Source organism: Drosophila ananassae, chromosome 3L, assembly GCF_017639315.1.
Source record: "Drosophila ananassae strain 14024-0371.13 chromosome 3L, ASM1763931v2, whole genome shotgun sequence".
Classification (NCBI taxonomy): domain Eukaryota; kingdom Metazoa; phylum Arthropoda; class Insecta; order Diptera; family Drosophilidae; genus Drosophila; species Drosophila ananassae.
In genome coordinates this window covers 9,029,003-9,050,983 of record NC_057929.1, presented here as the reverse complement: position 1 = coordinate 9,050,983, position 21,981 = coordinate 9,029,003, and the positions used below count along the sequence as shown (strand labels likewise).

At 45.0% G+C, this 21,981-nt stretch overlaps 4 protein-coding genes across 37 annotated transcripts; 2 read left to right on the top strand and 2 right to left on the bottom strand.

Moving 5' to 3' along the window:
* The first annotated feature begins 218 nt into the window (after positions 1-218).
* On the top strand, positions 219-16,994 carry LOC6494641 (patronin). Of its 33 annotated transcripts, none has more exons than XM_032450654.2 (25): positions 219-423; positions 1,134-1,384; positions 3,603-3,914; positions 3,992-4,080; positions 4,136-4,271; positions 4,328-4,578; positions 4,646-4,746; positions 5,627-5,779; positions 6,412-6,516; positions 6,726-6,947; positions 7,262-7,324; positions 7,527-7,670; positions 7,734-7,869; positions 7,924-8,296; positions 8,366-8,467; positions 8,713-8,859; positions 9,272-10,966; positions 11,022-11,258; positions 11,318-11,516; positions 11,743-11,817; positions 12,053-12,124; positions 12,671-12,778; positions 13,870-14,070; positions 14,972-15,254; positions 15,316-16,994. In XM_032450654.2, exons 2-25 carry the CDS (start codon positions 1,355-1,357, stop codon positions 15,458-15,460), a joined length of 5,379 nt encoding a protein of 1,792 aa, XP_032306545.1. In that variant the 5' UTR covers positions 219-423; positions 1,134-1,354; the 3' UTR covers positions 15,461-16,994. The 33 variants fall into 33 exon arrangements, with proteins under 33 accessions (XP_032306545.1, XP_032306543.1, XP_032306548.1 ...); XM_032450652.2 differs by having other exon boundaries at positions 219-428; XM_032450657.2 differs by having other exon boundaries at positions 219-456; positions 7,737-7,869.
* On the bottom strand, positions 16,995-17,828 carry LOC6495977 (U3 small nucleolar ribonucleoprotein protein IMP3). Its single transcript, XM_001959925.4, has 3 exons — positions 17,591-17,828; positions 17,319-17,530; positions 16,995-17,260 (listed from the first exon to the last, which is right to left on the bottom strand). Exons 1-3 carry the CDS (start codon positions 17,725-17,727, stop codon positions 17,064-17,066), a joined length of 546 nt encoding a protein of 181 aa, XP_001959961.1. The 5' UTR covers positions 17,728-17,828; the 3' UTR covers positions 16,995-17,063.
* Positions 17,817-18,680, top strand: LOC6494643 (anaphase-promoting complex subunit 10). The gene is made up of 2 exons (XM_001959924.4): positions 17,817-18,074; positions 18,132-18,680. The coding sequence occupies exons 1-2, from the start codon at positions 17,936-17,938 to the stop codon at positions 18,578-18,580; spliced, it is 588 nt and encodes a 195-aa protein (XP_001959960.1). The 5' UTR covers positions 17,817-17,935; the 3' UTR covers positions 18,581-18,680.
* LOC6495976 (ras-GEF domain-containing family member 1C) lies at positions 18,590-21,853 on the bottom strand. Of its 2 annotated transcripts, XM_014908084.3 has the most exons (6): positions 21,637-21,853; positions 20,506-21,433; positions 19,711-20,448; positions 19,508-19,651; positions 19,247-19,452; positions 18,590-19,186 (listed from the first exon to the last, which is right to left on the bottom strand). In XM_014908084.3, exons 2-6 carry the CDS (start codon positions 21,295-21,297, stop codon positions 18,937-18,939), a joined length of 2,130 nt encoding a protein of 709 aa, XP_014763570.1. In that variant the 5' UTR covers positions 21,298-21,433; positions 21,637-21,853; the 3' UTR covers positions 18,590-18,936. The 2 variants fall into 2 exon arrangements, with proteins under 2 accessions (XP_014763570.1, XP_044571412.1); XM_044715477.1 differs by having other exon boundaries at positions 20,506-21,853.
* Between the last annotated feature and the right edge of the window lie 128 nt (positions 21,854-21,981).

Genomic DNA, 21,981 nt, shown 5'->3' with positions numbered 1-21,981 from the left:
GGACTAATTTGGAAGTTATTTTCTAAGCTGGAACTTTGTAAAGCATTGATATTGCAAAGCTTTTTCTCGTTAATAATAAGAATTTTGCGTTGCCTCGCAGTACCTTTGACAAAAAACTAATTGATTAAAAATTGTTAATACAACGCCAAAGCTTTTTCTACTGATATGATATTTAAATATCGCGCTATTCTGTGATTTAAATTTGAGCATTGTTCAGCACAGGCCAGCGATAGCGGGTAACAGCGGTTATCGAGTCACAGTCCCGGCACTGTGCAGCACTGGCGGCCAGAGAAAATTTTTAAGAGCAGAAGCTGGTCGTTGTTCGGGATTTCCTCAATTTAAAGCCAATTTGTAGTATTAAAGCTGGTTAATTATGCAGCGAAAACGAGCGCGGATCGCGTGAAATGCATGCGAACGGCATCGGTGCGGTAAATCAGTGCAAAATCCAGCCCAAATGTGCGTAGGCCACTCACACATACACAGCTTTTTCGGTCATCGCCGTGCCATCCTATGAGAGCGAGTAGCATAACAGTAACAGTGTCTATCGCCAGCATTGGCAGCGCACTGGCTCGAAAGAGAGGCAAACAGCAGCAACAACAACAACAGGGCTGACAGAAGAAAAGTGTTTTCATTTATTACTGACGGCCCCCCGAGGAAAACTCAAGCAAATTGCACCCAGCACCAAAAGTCAGTGGAATAATTATGGGATTGGCGAGGGGATCGAAGTGTTTGGGTGGTGATAAGTGCGTTTGTGCGTCTGCTAGGTGAACAAATCGCAACAGCTGATGCAGTATCTTGAGAACACTGCCCAACAGCAGCGCGAGCCATGAACTGTAAAACTGTAAAGTGCTCTGTTATTGTCGCACTGCAACCCCGCCCTCCATTTTCCGCCCACCACCCATCTCACCGCCCATCGCCCACCGAATGATTCACATTTTCTTCAGCTAGTTTACCCCTCTTTTTGCGTCCAAAACAATAGTTGCTCTTTACTTTTCCTTTTTCTTACTTTGTTTTTTTTTTTTGTTGATGTTGCTGCTGTTGTTGTTGTTGTTGTTGTTGATGCGTGTGGGCAATTAATTCTTCCAATCCAATCCAAGCCAAGTGCCAATCGTGTTTTTGCTGCTAATTCGCAGGTTTGAAGTGAAAATCCCCCAACAAGAGGCGTAGAGGATAAGACACACACACCCATACACACACACACACATATAGAGATTACACTCGCCATCAGGATAGGGGAGTGTGGTGTGGCGGACAAAAGTGAAAGAGTGCCGAAAGTGTAGTGCCAAGTGCAGCGGGGAGCGGGCGTCTGAGCCGTTATCCCCCAAAATAAAATCCCAAAAACTAATCCGCCAGCATGGATGCCGAAACACAGGAAATACGACAGGTGAGAGAAGTTCCCCCCCCCATAATACTACACTTTATGTTTTCTACTTTAAGAGCAAATTACTAAGTTGCTAATAAAATATGCTCATACTTGAATAGCGCGCTCATTAACATTCCAGCGTTGGCTGTGGTAGGGAAGCGGGGGGGATGGCGGCCACCACCTACTCTCTTTTTGGCCAAAATGGTGCGCTGAGGTAATGCCGCTCCCACCCGTCCGAGTGCCAAGTGCCAAGTGCCGAGTGGAGCTTAGCGTTTAGTATGCGACCGACACCTACTTACCTTCCATCCATCCAACCAACCGACTGGTTTCGACGGCCAACCGGCCAGCGGGTTACAGAGCTCCACAACTACTTGTTTAATCAAAAAAAAAAAAATAGATATACGGAGGGGGAAAATAAAATCAACTTCCATTCATAAAAGTGCAGCAGGCAGCAGTAGCACTCTCACACCTAGCACCTAGCCGGAAAATTGGAAATGCTTTGCTGCCCCTTCGATTAAGCATTTGTTATCGTTTTTCTCGCTCCGCTGTTGCATGACCTAATCGCTAAAAAAAATGAAATAAAAAAAATAGAAGAAAAAAACGGCTTACGCATGCGAAAGACAAGCTGAAAAGGGAGCCACGCTAACACTCTCCTCGGGGGTTTGGGGCCTTGCGTGTGGCACAGACCTTTTCCCCAAGACTATGCCACCAGTATATGCTCCCTAGAAAGTTGTGTGTGGCATGCTAGTAGCCATAGCCATTCTGATCGCAGCTCCAATCCAAAACCCCTTCAAACATCAGTGTTTCTGCTGACTCAAGCGTACCATACCGCCTCGCTCTCCATATTTTCCTTCTCTCTGTTATATTTAGCTATCGTAGCAAGCAGCTAGTTCTTTGGAATGCCAAAAACAAACGCCACTCGGCCAGATAATGAAATCATAAAGCCGCCGCCGCGCCAATTTCTGTGACATTTGAAAAGCGAGAAGCAACTGAAACTTTATTACAAACACATGCGATGCGACATGATGCTGCCTCTAGAAATTATTCCATTCAAATCGGATATATCCCAATCCCCAACCATATTCATTCATGGTGGGCGTCTCATTTATTGTTTTTTTTTTTCTCCGAATTGGCTCTTTTTCTTTCGATTTTCCATTCAAATTATTGCAGCGGACAGTTGGCTTTCGGGTGGGAAAGCTATGGCTTGGAAAACAGGTTTTCCCTCCACCTGTTGACCAATTGGCAAGTGCATAGCTGGACGGTCTACGACCTACGCCAATGTTGCTGTAGTTTTTGGCATTTTGTAATAAGCTTTTAATCTTGAGAGTCTATTAGATCGGATGGAATGGAACCTGAACAATGGAGACCAATTCTGACACACTTATTGATGACTTCATGCAGGCTTATTTTCAATCAGAAAACCAGTTTCTAAATTATGGAATAAAGGCAAATAATAAAGCAATAAAAGAATAACTGCAGTAGAAATACTTCATAAGTAGGAGTCTTAATAATAAAGAAAACATCTATAACTTTTAAGTGTAATTTCTTTTAAAAGAAACCCTCTTGATTGCCCCTCTAGAGAACTGCTGCCCAGTTTCAATTAGACCAGACCAGACCCATTCCTTCTGCAATGTCTGAATTACGATTATGAGTGCAACAAGAAATGGGTTGGCTGGCGAAACATGGCAGCACTCGAGATGATTCTAAAAGCGCATGAGGCATGTGGCATGAGGCAGGAGGCAGGAAAACCAGGCAAGCTGGCGAGTCTTTCATGCTGAGTGACCATCGGCCGGCGTCTATTCGGGCAGCCAACCAGCAACCCCTTCGTCGTCCCTTGCTCCAAAAAAATAATATTGGAGTTTGGGGAAAAGGGGAAACAATGGAAGGCGGCTGGCGGCGCACGCCAAGCCAAACACGAGCGAGTTTATCGAACTCATATTGAAGATTGTACGCATGGCTTCACTCGGCCAGAGACTCACACAGATACAGATACTGCAACTGCAACAGGCACAGATACAGATACAAAAGCACTTACCAGTGCGCTAGTTAATTGCCAAGAAAATGCGAGTCATTCAATCCGATGAGAATGCAACTACACAGCATTGATTATAAAGGCTCAACTTGGCCTTGGATAGGGACTGGGAATGGGTAGAAGGAATAGCTTCCACAGATCACCTGTTGGGGGCAGAATGTTCTCACATTATCGCAATGTACTGATTGTTTCTTCTCCTTCGAACAGGCTCGTCAACGTGCTTCCGTCAAGTGGCTGCTCTCGAAGGCCTTCAACAATCGCGTGCCGGACAACCTTAAGGAGCCCTTCTATCGCGACCATGAGAACCAGGAGCGCCTCAAGCCGCAGATCATCGTGGAGCTGGGCAATGCCACGCTCTACTGCCAGACGCTCTCCAATCTGTACTCAGATCCCAACTACCAAAGCCTGAACCACTGGTCAATATTACAGACGCTAGCGCGCAAGGGTGTCCCGGTGGCCGAATCCTCGGACATGCCCATTACCGAAACGGTATTAATTCAAACGAATCCGCTGCGAATTGTAAGTTGGACATTGGATATCCATCTTTATTGGTTTTTCCCTTCCCAAAATTAATATCTTTTTTTTATGGCTTTCAGAACGCCCACATGTCTGTGATAGAATCGCTGATGGTTTTGTATGCGAAGGAAATATCATCGGGTGACCGCGTCATGGCGGCCATACGAAGGTGAGAGGTGGCTCTATTTTACCTCAAGAATTAATACTAATATCCATATTTGTAGAATATCTGGCAGCAATTACCAGGCGCCTCCTGGCCAGTCTTATGAGCAAGCTCTGCTGGCGTGGATATCTCATGCGTGCGCCGCTTTAAAGAAACGCATCATCAAGGAGGTGGAGACAGGCCTGCCTGATGATAATGTGAGTAGTTACATCTTGCCCACAGACCTACAATTAATTATTTTCTTTTATTTTAGGGCTCTCGTTTGCAGACGCCGGACATACCACCTGTGAGAGACTTCCAGGACCTGTGCGACGGCATCTGCCTGGCGCTGCTCATCTCATACTATTGCCCCAAGGTGGTGCCGTGGACGAGTGTGCGGATCAACTATCTGCCTGCCGTTGAGGACTCCATCCACAATATTCTGCTGGTGGGCAATTTCTCCCAGAAGCATCTGCCATACAGCGTGTTCCACATGACGCCCGAGGACGTGACCTACATGCGCGGGTTACTATTACTAATACTTATAAGTTGGAGAATATATTTTAATGTATTTCTGTATCCTAACTGACAGATCGATGAAGCTGAATCTGGTCTTGCTGCTCACGGATCTGTTCAATCTCTTCGAGATACACCCGGCCAAGTGTGTCTGCTACCCGGGAATGGATGGCCAGGGTAAGTGGAGCCTCTATTTGTCGTGTAATCCCCACAACCCGCTGCACCGCATCGCATCCATCCCCTCAATAATCCCCCCAACGACCCCCACCACCCAACCGATTGGCCTGCCTGTGTTTCAATATATCAGTCCGGGGCATGCATTGTTGTCCAATTGCTATCGAAAGTATCCTTGTTTGCGTTTCGTTCTGTCTTTGTTTTCAATATGATTTGCTTTAATTTACTCAACTGTTTCTGTTTCTTTTATTTTTGTAAGAGAGAACAATTGGTAAACAGAAACACTTAAATAGAAGAAGCTTCAATGGTGAAATCATCCATCTATTAGTCAGAGCGTGAAAAGCGTAATCCCACAAATAACTCTCAGTTTAAGATCCAACCACAAAGCACCTTTTAGGAGGAGATCTTTTGGCGAGTCGACCACAGACTACAGACTAGAGTATTTTAGTTTTTGTATAGTTTCTGCGGTTTATTTTCGTTTGCCACCCTAGAGACCAGAGACCAAAGACCAACTAGCAAAAGCCACAAATTCCACCAAGAAATTGACACGGAAATCATATGTTATTCTCATCATCTCAGCATACCACCCGATCCCACCGAAAGTAGCGAAAATTCTCCACCATTTCCAATCGAATTTAAATCAAATTTGTACTTGATTCTCTTTCTTCTGTTCTCTGTTTATCTGCAAAATAAAATAAAAATAAAAATATGAAAATTATAAATAAAAAAAACCAACGCTTCCTATTGCCACTACCAATAATTTTGGGCCTCTAACCACACACACACACACACACCACACCTCTAAACACGCTCTCATCCAATGTGCAACGTGCAATGTACTTACTCGATTGATTCACACTCTGACCAAAAACCATCATCCCAGATGTCATCGCCCGACGCAGCCTGGGCGCCAACGAGCACGGGATATGCCACCGGCGAGGCCTCACTGTACAGCCCGTCACCCCTATACCCGATCTGCGCAGCGATCTCGACACGCCGCCCGTCGGCTCGCCCTCGAATCGGCCACCGTTCCAAGGTTTACTTCCAAACTTTTTCTATTCGAGCATATACCTGTGTGTGTTTATTATACTCCCCCCCTTCCTCCGTTCGAATTATGAATGTGTTTCCATTTTCTCCATTTGTTTGTTGTTTGTTTGTTTGCTTGTTCTGAGCACTTTACGTTTGTTTGTTTCATTGTTTGCCGAACCGATTGATAATAATTGTGATATGCAGCTGTTTCTGATAAATGATATATAGAATAAGTAGCGAACACTAGCGATGTCTGTCATCAGAGCACCACTCATCCAGATAGATTGTTTAGAAATCGATTGTAATTAAGACTGCATCTTGTCATCCTAACTCCACCGAGCACTCCGCCGAGGACTCATTCTGTACAGGATGAGTAATGGACCGACCTACGAGGCGGCCAATTACCCAGAGTTCATGGGGCACTTCTTAGCTTACTTGGCACCCATTCACGGACTGCGTTCCACCTCCAAGCCTTTCTGCTTTCGAATTGTGTTTGTTTGTTGTTTGCTTTCTGCCCGCTTCCGATGCATTCCGAATTATTAAAGTTCATTTACCTTCGCCAGCTTAACAGATTTTCATTTATATTTATATTTACTTTTTCTTTCTTATATTTTTTGTGAATTTTATTTTTGGATTTAGTTCCGCACTCGAATTCATTCGGCGGCGGCCTAAATCGAAGATCAACCCCGCCCACCGAATACCAGACGGTCCAGACCAATAATTTCGACAGTAATCATGAGGAAGGTAATATTATTTTTCATTTTTATTTATTTTTTGTCTATTTGGTGTTTGTTTATGTTGGCTTTTGTCTTTTTGTATCTCCAATGTTATCAAATAATACTACTTATTGGTTTTTAATTCAATTTATATTTGTATTTTGTTTCTTTTCTACCAAAAAACTGAAACCACCACCACCCGATCCAAAAACACATGCTTGCCAACCGCCCCCTCAGCGTTCGTCGTGCACAAGTCGCGTGGCATCACCACACTCGCATCCATGCACTCGCAGCATCAGCAACAGCAGCAGCAGCAGCAGCTCCACCAGCAGCAGCAGCAACAGCAATACCAGCACCAACAATCGCAGCTTCAGCTTCAGCAGCAGGAGCCCTTGGTTCCGGCTCGCTTGCGCCAGGCTAAAGAAAAGACCAATGTCGATTCGAAGGCGGACGAAAGAGGTTTGGCCCGCCCTGCCCTGCCCTGCCCTGCCTGCCACTCTGCCAGCTAGCAAGCAGTTCACTTATTCTTTACCACCCAGACCCCAGACTTGTATGTGGCCGACTGCCGACCGCCAGATCATGGGAACTCGTTAATTGCCTTAACCCAAATCCAATTCCTACATTCTCTACTCTACTCTTATTTAAAATTCAAATGCGTTTCGTTTGTGCCACATACAAGTCAGAAGTCTGATGAATTATTACTTTAATTATTATTTAATTAGTTTTTCATTAAAGTTGCATTTTTGTTTGCTCTCTCATGTCGTAACGAATAGGCGACTATGCCGCCGCGGGTCGACCAAGTAACTGGGAACAGAGCCGGCGGCCAAGCTTTGCAGGTATGAGCCATTATTGCAACCAAGATCTGTAGCCACCGTGTGTAGTCTTTCCGTTTTGTGCGTTTAGTTGAATGCCATTTCGTTTATGTTCTTGTTAATTTTTTTTTTGGCTTAAGGACATCCCGAAAACTTTCCTGAATCCAACATGCATTGATCATAATCCTTGAGATTTCAATTTAAACTTATGTCTGTGATCTTTTAGGTCGTCGCTCGCGCAGGAACTCCTCCAGCGAAGACTCCCAGCTGACGATTGAAAACTTTGGCGGCTCCCAGGATCAGTTGAACACGCTGGGTCGATTCGATCGTGAGCGGGACAGGGAACGGAAGCTCTCCAACACCAGCATAGGTGGCTATTTGTATTTAATATTCATGAGAGGATCAGAATTATTCCCTTTTTGAAAACTCTTAGTAGTTGAACCCGCTGTGGCCATACGCTCCTCGATTGCCGATGCCCGCGGCACGTTGCAATTGGGCTACGATACGGACTCGGGTTCTGAGAAGCAGGATCGCGAAACGGAAAAGTATTCGATGCGTCGACAAGCCAGGTGAGTCATTTCCTATCCGATTAGTGAGTCAGTTGATCAACTTCCCTTCTGCAGTGTCGACAATGTGCCAACGGTGTCGTCGCACAACCTCTCGAACGCTGGCAGCCCGCTGCCGACGGCCCGGCACAAGCAACATTCCATCGACAAAGACTACAACAACAGCAGCATGATGGCGGATGGAGGTTATAGCGATGCTCGCTCCACCAGTGGCTACGATCCGGAGAGCACGCCCGTGCGCAAGTCCTCAACGAGCAGCATGCCGGCCAGTCCAGCCGCCTGGCAGCTGGATGTCGGCGATGATGACATGCGCTCGCTGGAGAACGCCAGCAAGCTCTCCACCATTCGAATGAAGCTGGAGGAGAAGCGGCGCCGCATTGAGCAGGACAAGCGTAAGATCGAGATGGCTCTGCTGAGGCACCAGGAGAAGGTAGGCTTGGAGTCATTCGTTTGGAAACCGATCCCAAATATGATCTGACTATCTGTTTTCAAATTCAAGGAGGATCTTGAGTCGTGCCCGGACGTAATGAAGTGGGAGACCATGAGCAACGAGTCTAAGCGCACGCCTGACATGGACCCCGTGGACTTGGACAAATACCAGGTGAGTTTGGCCAGTTCCCAGCTACCCCCAGTACCCCACTAATCCAGAGAGTTTATGTCTAACGCCTGTGTCTCTTTTTACCCCCATGTTTGTGTCTGTGCCTGCTTCAACTCTTACACAAAACTCATGCAACATGCCACTTGCCACATAAAAAACAACAAACACAATACACGCTCATTAACCCACCAACCACCCACTGAACAATTAACACCCTTACTACTGCAACGCGGCCATGGAACGAGCAGCAAAGCATCGCCATTATGAACATGAACCTTCAGGATATCCAGCAGGATATCCACCGCCTGGCCACGCAGCAGAGCCAAATGCAGGCCCAGCACCTGCAGGCCCAGCAGCTGATGCAGGCCCAGCAGATAGCCAACATGCTGAACCAGGTAATCTCGAGATCCGCCACATCCCCCAGACATCCCAGACCACCATCCACCAGCAGTCGCTTGGCGCCGGTTAACGAAGGCTGTGGAATGCTTTTTATGTTTCCCTCTTCATTGGTTGTTTATTTTTAATAGGATTTAGTTATTAAATGGTTAATTAAGAGGATAGAATACTTAATATTGCTACTAATTATGTTGAAAGAAGTGATATTGTTGAAGAAAAGTATCAGATGTTTTTTAAATCGTTTTCTGTACAAAGTTTCTGTTGAAAAATTCCTCAAAACTTTAATTCAACTTACTAACAAATTGTTCTTTGTTTACTTTTTGTATTGTTACGTTCCCCTTTAACCTGCAACCTGCAACCTACAACCTGCAATCTGCAACCTGCCACTTGCAACACTAACCGCATCTGCAGCAGCAGACCTACGGGTCGCAGCAGCACCTGGCCGATCACCACTACCAGCAGCCGAGGCCCATGCAGCAAAGCTTTGGCTCATCGCCGCATCTTCCGCAGGCTTACAACTACAGCTCCCGTCCGCCCAGCCGCGATCCCTACCAGCAGCACCAACAGCAGCAGCAGCCCATGGCCATGCCCCAGCCGATGCAGTTCGTCAACGAGCACGGCCAGTACATGTCGCCGCCGCAGCCCGCTCACTACATGTCGCCCCAGCAGCACCAGCAGCAGCCGCAGAGCATCTACAGCGACAACGGAGCTGCCTACAACCACTCCCCCTACGGCGGAGCTCCGCCGCCGCAGTACAGGAGCAGCGTGGTCTACGACGACTACGGCCAGCCCACCAATCATTTCTACTTGCACGAGTCCTCGCCACAGCCGCCCCATCCCCAGCAGCAGCATCCGCAGCGACGGACCTGGGCCCACTCGGCGGCAGCAGCGGCCTACGAGCAGCAGCAGCACCAGCAGATGCAACAGCCGCTGGTGGATGTGAACGCCTGGCAGACGCAGCAGCAGCCGAAACAGCCGAAGCAGACCTGGATGAACAGGCCGCCCTCGAGTGCGGGAGCACCCAGTCCCGGGAGCTTTGTGCTCCACCAGAACGGAGCAGGAAATGGGGGTGGCGGCGAGCTGCAGCACTTGTTCCAGGTGCAGGCCTCGCCCCAGCATAGAGGAGCCAATGGCGTGCAGCGCCAGCAGTCGCTGACCAATCTGCGCGACAACCGATCGCCCAAGGCGCCACAGCCCATGGGCATGCCCATGGACTTGCCGATGCAGCCGGAGGACATGATGGCGCCGCAGAGCATTTGCTTCATCGGCGACGAGGAGGATGTGGACGAGCTGGAGCGGAACATCATCGAGTCCATGCAGTCCACGCGCATCTCCGACTTTGTCCACCAGCAGCAGCAGCAACACCACCAGCAGCAGAAGCTCCAGCAACAGCAGCAGCGATTGCAGGGACACAGCGGCAGGGGCAGCAGCTCGGAGGACTACGACAGCGGGGAGATGATCTCCAACAAGCTGAACATCACCAGTGGCAACCTCACCTACCGCATTCCCTCGCCCTCCCGACCTTCCATCCAGGCCAACAGCTTTCAGGACCCGAGAGTTGCGGCACCGGCAGCAGCCGCCCCCGGCGAGGATCAGCCACCGGAAAAGGGCTTCTACATCTCGTTCGACGACGATCAGCCGAAGAGGCCAAAGCCGCCGCTCAGGGCCAAGCGATCGCCGAAGAAGGAGGCGCCACCGGGAAGTCGGGACAGTGTGGATCAGGCGATAAAGCGAGAATCCCTCAGTCAACTGCACAACAACAACAATATTGGGATCGGAGGGGAGGATAGCAACAACAAGACGGTCACCAGACACAGCGTGCATGGTCTGAACAACTCCAACAGTGTCAAATCGCCCGGAAATGCCACCTACAACAAGTACACCGACGAGCCGCCCATCCAGCTGCGGCAACTGGCTGTCTCTGGAGCCGTTTCGCCAACTGGCCACGAGCGCCGTCACCTCGAGGATGTTACCAATCAGTCGCCACACCAACAGCACCAACAGCCACCGATGTCGCCCACGCGTCTCCAGCACAGCAATCAGGCGGCAGAGGCGGCCAGGAACAAGGCGTTGGTGATAGGAGTGGATGCCACTAACTTGGATCCGGTAAGTCATCTATCAGTTGGGGATTAGCTACGAAACTAATACCTTCTTTCTTTAGGACTCTGTGGATGAGATGGAGAGACGGAAGGAGAAGATCATGCTGCTCTCCCTGCAACGTCGCCAGCAGCAGGAGGAGGCCAAGGCGCGCAAGGAGATCGAAGCATCTCAGAAGCGGGAAAAGGAGCGCGAGAAGGAGGAGGAGCGAGCTCGGAAGAAGGAAGAGCAGATGGCGCGACGAGCAGCCATTCTGGAGCAGCACAGACTCAAGAAAGCCATCGAAGAGGCTGAACGAGAGGTACTCACTCCATTTGATACTAAAATCTATGAAATACTGATCCCCTGATCCTGTTTTAGGGTAAAACCCTGGACCGGCCTGATATGCATGTGAAACTGCAACCCCAGTCATCCACCTCAACGACTCCACGGCTGCGACAGCAGCGCACCACGCGTCCCAGACCGAAGACGATCCACGTGGACGATGCCAGTGTGGACATCAGCGAGGCTTCGAGCATCTCTAGTCGGGGCAAGAAAGGCTCCAGCTCGAATCTAACCGGTGAGCTGGGGAACCAGTTTATGGTTTTAAGTCAGATCTTTTCCAGCACAGGATTTCTTTATTTTTAGACTTGAGATAGTCACTCTCAAGCCGCAAAGTCTATGCTTTTTGTGATATTTGTTCCTAATTCATGTGACCTGTTTTATTTAGCCATTGATTTTGTTTCCTCCCAATACCTTTGCTAATTTGCCAACTTTTGTTTTCGTTTTGAATTTGAACTGTACAGGCTACGGTCAGCTAAGCTCAAATTCAATGAAACGAGACTACTACAGGGGCTCGCAAGACTCCCTTACCGTGAAAGGTAATTTTTTATTTGTTTTTTAATTACTTATACCTCTCATTGCATCGTCTTGTGTTTTATCCTTAGTAGTTTTTAAGATTAGTTAGGCATGCGTTTATTTTTTGTTTTATATCCCTAACAAGGTAGAAGTTTCTCCCTTTTAATTATTATTTGCACTTGATCTTAATCCTAATTCTAAGTTAGCTAATAAGAAAACCTATTTAATAAGCCCTAACTACTAATCTTGTTCACACAGAGTCACCCGATGATTATCCCAGTACAAGTTCAACTCCGATTGGACGACGGGGATCGTACAAAACTTCCAGAGGTTGGTGTTGGGTAAAAAGTCTAAGAAGTTTATGGATTCTTGTTCTTTAGTTCCTTTGTTTTCTTGTTTTTATTACAAAAATTTGCATTCAAACACGTTAAGAAATGAAAACTAAATTTCAAAGCTGGCCGCGCTTTTATTTGTTTTTTTTTTTTTGACTAACAAGATTCTTATTTTTTGGTTTGAACTACTACTGATTTATCGCTAAGGAAGTCACGCTAGCTATATGCATACATGACCTCAACTAATCCAATGCCAAAATGCACTTACTTATATATAAAAAAAAATGAAAAAAAAGCACCTTAGCCTACAAAGAGGGAATAATAAGGTTCGGTTGATTTTAAGTTGGGCCTGGGCTGTTCTACTTTATTTTTTATAGATTTTTTTTTGGTGGGAGGTTCCTAAGTTTGATTTACGATATTTGTACCTCATTTTTGCCAACCACTCATTTGTGTTAACACATTGCGAAGAAGATATATAGAACTCTAAACTGATACTGATGCACTCGGCTCGCGTCTTTCGTGACCTCACTTGACCTGATTTCAGAGCCAGCCGGCGTCGAACGGGGCCGCACTCTGTCGCGTATCTCCGTCGCAAAGGGCAGCACGCTTAATTTCCGGGGCCGAAAGTCAAATTCGCTAATGAATCTGTGCGGTAAGAAGCGTTCCACAGCAACAAAATCAATTGAAATTGAAAAAACAATCAAGCTGCTTGCCTGTTACTTTCTCTCTGTTTACCCTAAAACTCAACTCTATCCCTAAGTATTATATCTTACCTGTCTGCTACTACTTTCTGTTGGTTTCTAGTCGTCTTTCTTCATATTTTGGTTTATCTTGTGATTGTTATTTGCTTTCGGTATCTTTGGTGGTGGAATGTATCTTACTTTCCCCCAAGTTTTGTAACTTTGTCCAACTATTATTTCGGTGTATTGTGTATATATTTGAGAACATTATACTTTGCTGAATATTTTGTACTTTTCTTTAAACCTTTCACTGCTGATGATTCGGTGTCCCAAGCTCCCTACGATGATACGGTGGTGGTGGTGGTGGTGGTGGTGGTCTGGTCCCCCTTCTCAAGCTTCTTTGCGGGGCGTTGGGTTGGTCTTTTGTTGCTCAGCTTATGATTAGCAGCTGGTTCTAGCATACTTATCTGTCTCAAATAAATCGAATTGCTTACAAGATACAGGGATGATTGAAAATACACCCAGATAACACACAACTTCACAGCACAACACACAACAAAGTACACACTCATAAACACTCACACTTGCACTGCAATCAGTACATTTGTTCGATTTTAAAACAGATCACGATCATATATAGCTATTAAGGAATCTTCGAAATTGCTTAACTAAATTTTGTGCACACATTCTCTTCTTTTATTTCTCTTTCTTTCAACTCAAAACTGTCTAAAACCGATTCTTGAAATTAACCAAAATCGAAATACAAAAAAACAAATTATTAACCGAAAACGAAAAAAAAAATGTTAACGAACTCATCGCTCGAACTCGCTCGCCATCCATCCATATGTGACTGATGACTAACAAAACGCACCGCATCGCATCCATCGACTTGGTTTACGGCATGGACTGGGTGGCCCACACCTTCTATGTACTTCTGCCTCCCGTTCTGATCCAATCCAATCCGATCCGATACGATCTGAACTAACCTGATCTGTTTTGTGCATGTGATGACCATCAACACCAACACGGATTGAATTACCCTGCTCTCTTGCTTGCCGGTTAGAAACAGATTCGGGACTGGGACGCGCCACTCCGCCGAGGCGGGCTCCGTCGCCTGGAATGGGAATGGGCGCTTCAGGTAGGCATATGCCATCTCCCTCCGGACCTGGCTCTTTGCCGCCAGGTTTGATATCGAAACGTCGCGGATTTGATGATGGATCCAGCGATTTCTCATTAACTCCGAATTTGAACATGGAATATTCGGGTTTGTATCCTCTCTTCTCTCTACCTCTCTCGACTCTTGAAACCAAAACCAAAACAAAAAAAATCAATCAAAAACCATACAAGCCATTTAAGAAAAAAAAATAAATAAATACTTCCAAACAATCCTCAGTTATATAATCAATCACCTTCCACCAATCCATACACCATTGGTCATCATTTGCATCCTGTTATCATTTCGAATAGAGCATTATTTTGATTTTAATTTGAATTTCCGTTCGATCATTCATTATGAATATTGGCATTTAATTACGGATATGTGATACATTTAATTAATTTATCATACATATGAGTTTCTACATAGATAAACAATTTCTAGAGGGCTCTCCGACAGTCTGTAGAATCCGATTCTTCGTTCGTCCACTTCTTACGTTCCCTAGCGTCGTCAAATCCACGACTTTCGATAGTCAAACGAAACCCGAAAATGTGTTATTAGAGTTTATTACAAAAAATAAAACCAAAAAACACCTAAAAAGCCTTAAATTGGCCAATTAACCGCTTCTCTTGGAATTAAAAACAAAAAAGCTAAACTGCAAGCACTAAAATATTTTGAACGAATTTATTTTTATTAACCCTCTTTTTTTTTGAATGTTTACTTTTAATATTAATTTTGTACATAAGAGAGTTTAAGCTAGGGCTTATGTTTCTTCCAAATTCTAATTAAGTTATTTTTTTATTTTTATTCCCAAAAATATTTAACACGTAAATCCCGTAGGTTTGTCCATAGATTAGTTCAAAATCTTGCACGTAGCCTGCATTATTAAATAGATTCAAAGGATTTACGAACTAGAAGCTTGCCATTTGCCACCATAGTAGTTGACAAATCCATGAGTGAATCCCAGACTTAACAGAATCCTTAACTCACATCGATTTGCGTCCAACAGGTCCAAAACTCTACAAACAACCAGCGGCCAAATCGAATCGTGGCATTATTCTGAATGCCGTCGAGTACTGCGTTTTCCCCGGAGTCGTGAACCGCGAGGCCAAGCAGAAAGTGCTGGAGAAGATTGCCCGGTCGGAGGCGAAGCACTTCCTGGTTCTGTTCCGAGATGCAGGATGCCAGTTCCGCGCCCTCTACAGCTACGTCCCCGAAACGGATCAAGTAACGAAGCTGTACGGCACTGGGCCTAGTCAAGTCGACGAAGTAATGTTCGACAAGTTCTTCAAGTGAGTATTTAAGAGTTTTCTTTAAACACATTCATTTGCTAATGTCATTACTCTTCTCCAGATACAACTCAGGTGGCAAGTGCTTCTCCCAAGTGCATACAAAGCATCTGACCGTCACCATCGACGCCTTCACAATACACAACTCGCTGTGGCAGGGCAAGCGGGTGCAGTTGCCCAGCAAAAAGGACATGGCGCTTGTGATCTAAGCAGCGAGTGGAGGAGTTAAGTGGCAACGAAATGATGAATGTATCGACGGAGGAGGTAGCCGTTCGGGTGGAGCAGTTTGGCCAACGGGCGCTTGGCGCGGTTTTGGTCGGAACAACACTATTCTACAAGTTTGCGCATTAAGACATCTATGGAAACATAACAAAACATAAACCCAAAAGTTTTTCTATAGATCGCCGGGGTTATTTTTGGTGTTCATTAATCGGGGCAAGAGTATATATGATATGTATGTAATGGCTAATAACTATTTGCACATGTTTGAGAAACAAGAAATCGGAATTTATGGGAAAAGAATATTGTAGTAATTAATACAATGCGATTGAATATTTATTTTGAATATAAAATTCATATATCCAGCCTAAGAATTTATTGTTCACGCAAGCCTGAAACAGTAGGAGAATTGTCTAAAATGTAAACCAAGAACAGAACGAACCTAGAGCAGAGCACACAAAAGCCAAATGAGAATGTAATGGAATTATGAATTATTATATCTTTTGTTTGCTAAAATTCAAAACAGGGATCGGTCGAATGGTCATTCTGATCATTGATGTACGACTCTGTCGATGTACGAGGATGAAGAACAAATGTAGAAAATCATATTTTATTAATTTGTTTTATATTGTTATGAAGTTATTCATGTGAAATTTTTTCTTGGCCTTTGGGGGCAGGCGGAAATGAAATCGTGTACGGGCCGCAGCCAAAGTCGACACTAATTTTAATGCCACTAGCTATTTATTTTAACACTACTTAATATTTACTTTTTATGCGTATTTAAAAAGGAATAATACAACTAATATTTAAAGATATATCTATACAAAAACCAGAAAAAGACTTTTGACTGCTGAAACTGCTGGAGATCCATTTATTCATTTAGATTTCTTATTTTTTCGCACAGTCAGATGCACGAGCAGTCAGACTCTAAAAGTGAACAACTTCACACATTGTGTTGCAATTTTCAATTGATTCGAAATGCATTTTGCTTCCCATTTTGAGGCTGGCCCAAAAATGTACTTGTATAACTGCCATCGCATTACCTTTTAACTCTGTTTTGCAAATTATTCATTTTTAAGCCCGCTCAACCGATGCACCCTAGTCCTAACCCCTCACACTCATCCTGTTTTAATTAATAAAGCGATCGATCAATCTAGTTTGGTATTATCTAATTTATTTTTTAAATCAATTGGCCCGCAACCCCTTGATCTAAAATGATATTACTTTTCAAAAAAATGTATTTCAAACGCCGCATTTTATTTCAAATCGCTTATGTATGTAGCTAGCGCAGTGAGGGTAACTAATAACTAAAAACCGCCATCACAAAACGATTCCGAGCAGATCCTGGCATCTGGCTAGAGGCATTTCAGGGGGATCAGGTTAAAAATAAAATATGTATATGTACGCGCGAGTCGGCGCAGTTGCGCCCTTGGCGCAATTTGCTCCCTAATAATGAACATTAATGAGATCTAAACATTATTATATAAAATGTAATAAAGTTATTGAACATGATTATTTAACAAATTCTGTTGTTTCATTTGGTTAAAGTCTACAGTTTATTTTATAAAAATCTTAAAAAGTATCAAAAATTGTCTACATTTGGAAATCGTCACGCATATCATTATACCGCTGGACATGCTCTTTGATCTTGGAGCCATCTACCCATGTGACAAAGTCCTCGAGGTTTCTGGATACCAGGAAGGCAGGATCCTTGACCATTTCGGGTCCCACACGAACGTGTCCTTGTTCAATAAGGTCTGTGGCGTGTTTCAGATGCTCCGACATACGCACTGCAATAGAGGGGATGGTTAAATTGTAACTAAGTATCTTTGTGGCTGGACCACCTACGTTTAACCATAATCACGGGCAATCGGCGGCGGCAGAAATGGCTGGCTGATGTCTTGGCAGCAGTTTGCAAAGTTAGTTGATCATTTGAGACACCCATGGCGTGCAGTTTGTTGAGCAGCATGGTGGTAGCCTCCGTCTTGAAAGGATCTGATGCATCTAGTTTGGCTATTTTCTCTGATAGCTCTCTTATTTCTCGGGAAAGCTTGTTGTATCTAAAAAAACGTAAATTATGATACTTTTCTGTAAAGTTATTCCTTTTTATGGAAACTCACTTTGTATAGTCCTCTCTTTTTTGGATGTGGAACCGTCGTAGTATTTTATTCTCCTTTCCACCGTTGTCTACCTTCCAGGTTATGAAGTCCACTTTCTTGAGCAGCTTTTGCTCATGGAATTTAAGTTTACGAACCATTTTTATTTATTGTTTAAAAAATGTTTTGATTTCTCGCACATGTGCTGACAAACAGTGTTGTAAAACTGCAGAATATCTTAAAACGCTTGCAACAGCTGATTTAATGGAATGGTCACACTATCTCCGGCAAATGGTGGTAAACAAAAATCAAATTGTCAGCAATAAACAAAGAAAACATATTATTCACTAATATATTATCCCGCCTGTCATGGCCACCTCCATGGACGAGGACCTAGGCCCCAATCCGGCGCCCAGTGCAGACGATGATCCCCTCGCCGAGGAAAGACTAGGTTTCGTACGAGAAGTTGGCGCCCAAGCCGTTTGGAGTCTCTCGTCCTGCAAACCGGGTGAGTTTTTGTAGCTGTAAGACAAGAAATAATTATATACTAATCGCCAGTTCAAAGGCTTTGGCGTGGAACGGCTGCGGGACAACATTATGGACACCTACTGGCAGTCGGATGGACAGCTGCCTCACCTGGTGAACATCCAGTTTCACAAGCGAACGAACATCAGTCAGATCTACATCTACACGGACTACAAACTGGACGAGAGCTACACACCTTCGAGGATATCCATACGATCTGGGACCAACTTCAACGATCTACAGGAGCTACAAGTGATGGACCTCACCGAGCCCACCGGCTGGGTTCAGATACCCATCAAAGATGGTAATGTCAAGTCTATTCGCACTTTCATGCTCCAGATTGCGGTGATCTCCAATCACCAGAACGGCCGCGATACCCACATGCGCCAAATTCGAATCCATGCCCCAGTCGAGGGAAAACACTATCCCCTGGAGCTGTTTGGAAAATTTGGAACCGTTGACTTCCAGAAATTCGCAACCATCAGATAGACATAATCGTAGTTCGACTAAAGACTTTAATTCTTATATTTTTGCGGGTATTAACTGCTAAAATACAACATTGAAAAGATTACTTTAGTAATTGTATGCATATTTTTGGTGTTTCTAATTAAATGCCCGTCGTTTGTATATATAAATCAATTGAAAATAAATATATACCGTCGTCTAAGCTTAAGTACAAATTAACCAACTCAACTACGGTGAAGGAGTTATTATTGTTACGGTTTTCGCGATAAAAATGCATGTTATGAACATGGAAACGCCAACAAAAGGTGTGCGAGGCTAATTTTCTTTCTTATTTTGTTTTTTGTTGCACTATCCCCAGGATTGTCATTAATGGTTGATGATTATGTGTTTGATTTCTTTGCCGCTTTCAATGTCTTGTAGTGATCCTTCTCCTCACCATTTTCTGGTGGTTCGCATTCATAGGAGGCCTTCATCAGAAGGTCCTCCGAAAGCACCTCTGTCTTCAGCAGATAAGATACCACATTGGGTAGCTGCTCGTAGGGGCACTCAAGTCGTTGCCACTTGCTGAAGTGTCGCAACTGGGTTCCTAAAAGAATACACTTCTCAAAGTTTAAGTTTCCGTTGGCCAGTCTGCAAGAGATTGTGTTTAAAATATTTATTTGCTTTTTTATTTTATTAACTAGAACTTACTTTGTGTTATGGCTTTCATTGATGGCGTGTATATCTTTAAGAAACAAGGAGAAAAAGGGAATGATGGCACGCTCGATTTTGTTGGCCATCTCCCTCTCCGATCGCCAAACAGCTGCCTTCATGGTAGATCGGTAGTTGAGAAAATTCGAGCTGGGATCCATTTGATGTTCTAGACCTTCAAACTTTGTCGTCTGAACTTTAGCCCACTGAAACATAAAGAACGGAATTATATAATGAAACAGAGTGTGTCTATGGACCTACAGTTTTTTTGAGACGAGCTATGGCTGTGAGGTTCAAAGCTGTGAGAATGGCCATCAAACTGTTAAAGTTTCCTGTGTTGAAACACTCCAAAGCCGTTTCCACCCAGAAGTCAATCAGTTGTGCCCGTTGAGACTTTTTGCCAAGCTGAAATAAGGTTTAAAATTATTATTTTGTTCTTAACTTCTCTCTTAAACGCAAGATACCTTCAGTATTTCCGTGGCAGTTAAGTAGCTCAATTGATTAAACCACTGCACGTAACTATCGATGGTCACCTGGGTAATGCAATTGGAGCCCAAAGTTCCTGCCTTAGTTTGGGCCATGCAAGACTTCAGCTCATCCTTTCCAAGCACTTCCACAAACTCCTCGAGGCGAAGTTGGGAAAGATAGGCGTACTCAATGGCATAAAGTTGATGGGCCAACTCAAAGGCACTTCCGCAGTTATTTTGGACATTGTCGGACTTGTAAACATTGGCGGCGAATCTTTTGAGCGATTTAATACTGCTCTGTCTTCCAAGGGAGCTGGCTGATGATTGCTTAGTTATCAGATACTGTAGCTGGCTTTTTCTCTTCTCGTTACTTTCAGCTTGCTTTTGTGGTATTTTGTCCAGAAAAGCTGCTACCTCCTTTATCTCCCGCTTCTTTTCCAGCTCTTGCAGCAGCGTCTCGTTGACAAAGTCATTGGGACAGATGCTAAACCAGAGGGTAATTAGGCGGATAAGAGTATCATCCTTTCCATGGCATTTTTCTATAATGCGGGAGAGCAGTTCTTGGGGTGGCAGAAACAGGCGAGCGCAGGTTAGGATTGAAAATTGCATATCTTCATTCTGGCTATTGATTAGCTGGCTGACTAGTGAGTCCAGGGTGCCGTTTCTGGGCATGTCTTTGGCGTAAACTGGCGGTGGTTGGCAATCGGATGGCTCAGTGATCTGCAAATGGGTGTTCTGTCAAAGAAATAAGATTTTATTTTCTGAGTTTATGAATGAAAGGAAAATATTTACCAAAATGGAAACAGCATCTGCAGACGATGCAGAGCTGGGAATGTCACAGTACATGGAGTCGGTCAGGGTGTCGCGCGGATGCGACCAGGGCGCACTCATGGACACGCTGTGGAAGAGGCCATCGTGCCCCGAGTCACAACTGCTTATATTCGAGCTTTTGTCCCCAATGGTGGTTGATGACACGGAGCCGATCACCTGGTCGGAGCCAGTGATGGCCGAGCTACTAGACATGAGGGAAGCATTCGAGAAGGTTTGGTTCAGCTGGCGTCCCAATGGATCCGCCGGACGTTCATCAGAGTCCGTGGCCTGCGAAGTGAACGTAGAGTTCGACGTGGTTCTATATTTTAAGGCGTTCTCGGGAGTGGCTCGTGACAAGGCGGACTGCTGCTTGATGGGATGCCAAATCTCCTTCTGGTGCGACTGGTGATTGAAGTTCTCCTTCGTCTCTACCGTGCGTTCGTCCAGAATCTGGCCATTCCGCGAGACCAGAACCTCCTCTGTGGTCGTGAGAGAGGACTTTACCGTCAGCGAGGTCTCCACTTCGATGGGCTGTTGGGCCAAGCCTGCGCGAAACAGCAACTGATTTAGATGATCCACCGAAGGCATCTGACCTTCCAACAATGCAGCTTTTATGGCGCTCGCATCGTCCGCCGGAATCCCGTCGAGCTTGACAGGCACTCCATTGACAAGTAGTACCTCCTCCTGTTGCATCGAGGAGGTCGTCTCACAATCCACGATCTTCACATCCTTGCCGAACATGGATTCCACGGCATTGAGGATATCCTCATCCATGATTGGGGAGGTGTAGTTATTGGATGATGGGTGGGAATCGTGGTAGTATTTATGGCTTATGCCTTTCTGGGTGGTTTGTTAAATGCTTTGTGACCCAGGGGGACTCTTTGGATTAGTCGCAATGTACATTACATTTCTGGAAAGGATTGGGCAAGAGGAAAACCAATATTAGCACAAACACACGGGCGAGAGGAACACACAGGTGAACACATGGTTGGGGTTTAGGGGACGGGGTGGGATTTAGATGCTCAACATGGTGACAACGCCCACTTTGCCACACAAAAGTGGGTGGCCTTCCGATCGCGACGAGAATCAAAATGCTTTTCAACGCAGACACACCTGCAGGAACAATATCGCGCGGCGGCCGTTGAGCGCTTTGATTGCCGCCATTTCTCATGGCATTAGCATCCCCCGCCGGCTGCTCATCAAGTTTCTTTTGTTGCGACACTCCCAGAAAAGTTTAATTATTTGCCAATTATGCAGATTTTTATTTTTATTCGTTATTGCGATAGAGGTGGAGAAACATCGATTAATCGATGTTTTTAAAATGTTTAAAAATATCGATGTTTCTCCATCTCTGGACGCACGGTGACCAGTGCTGCCCATCAAATATAAATTAACCGGCTTTTTAAAATCACGCTTGAAAATGTGCTATGATCCAGCACAAAAGCTTGCTGTTATCTT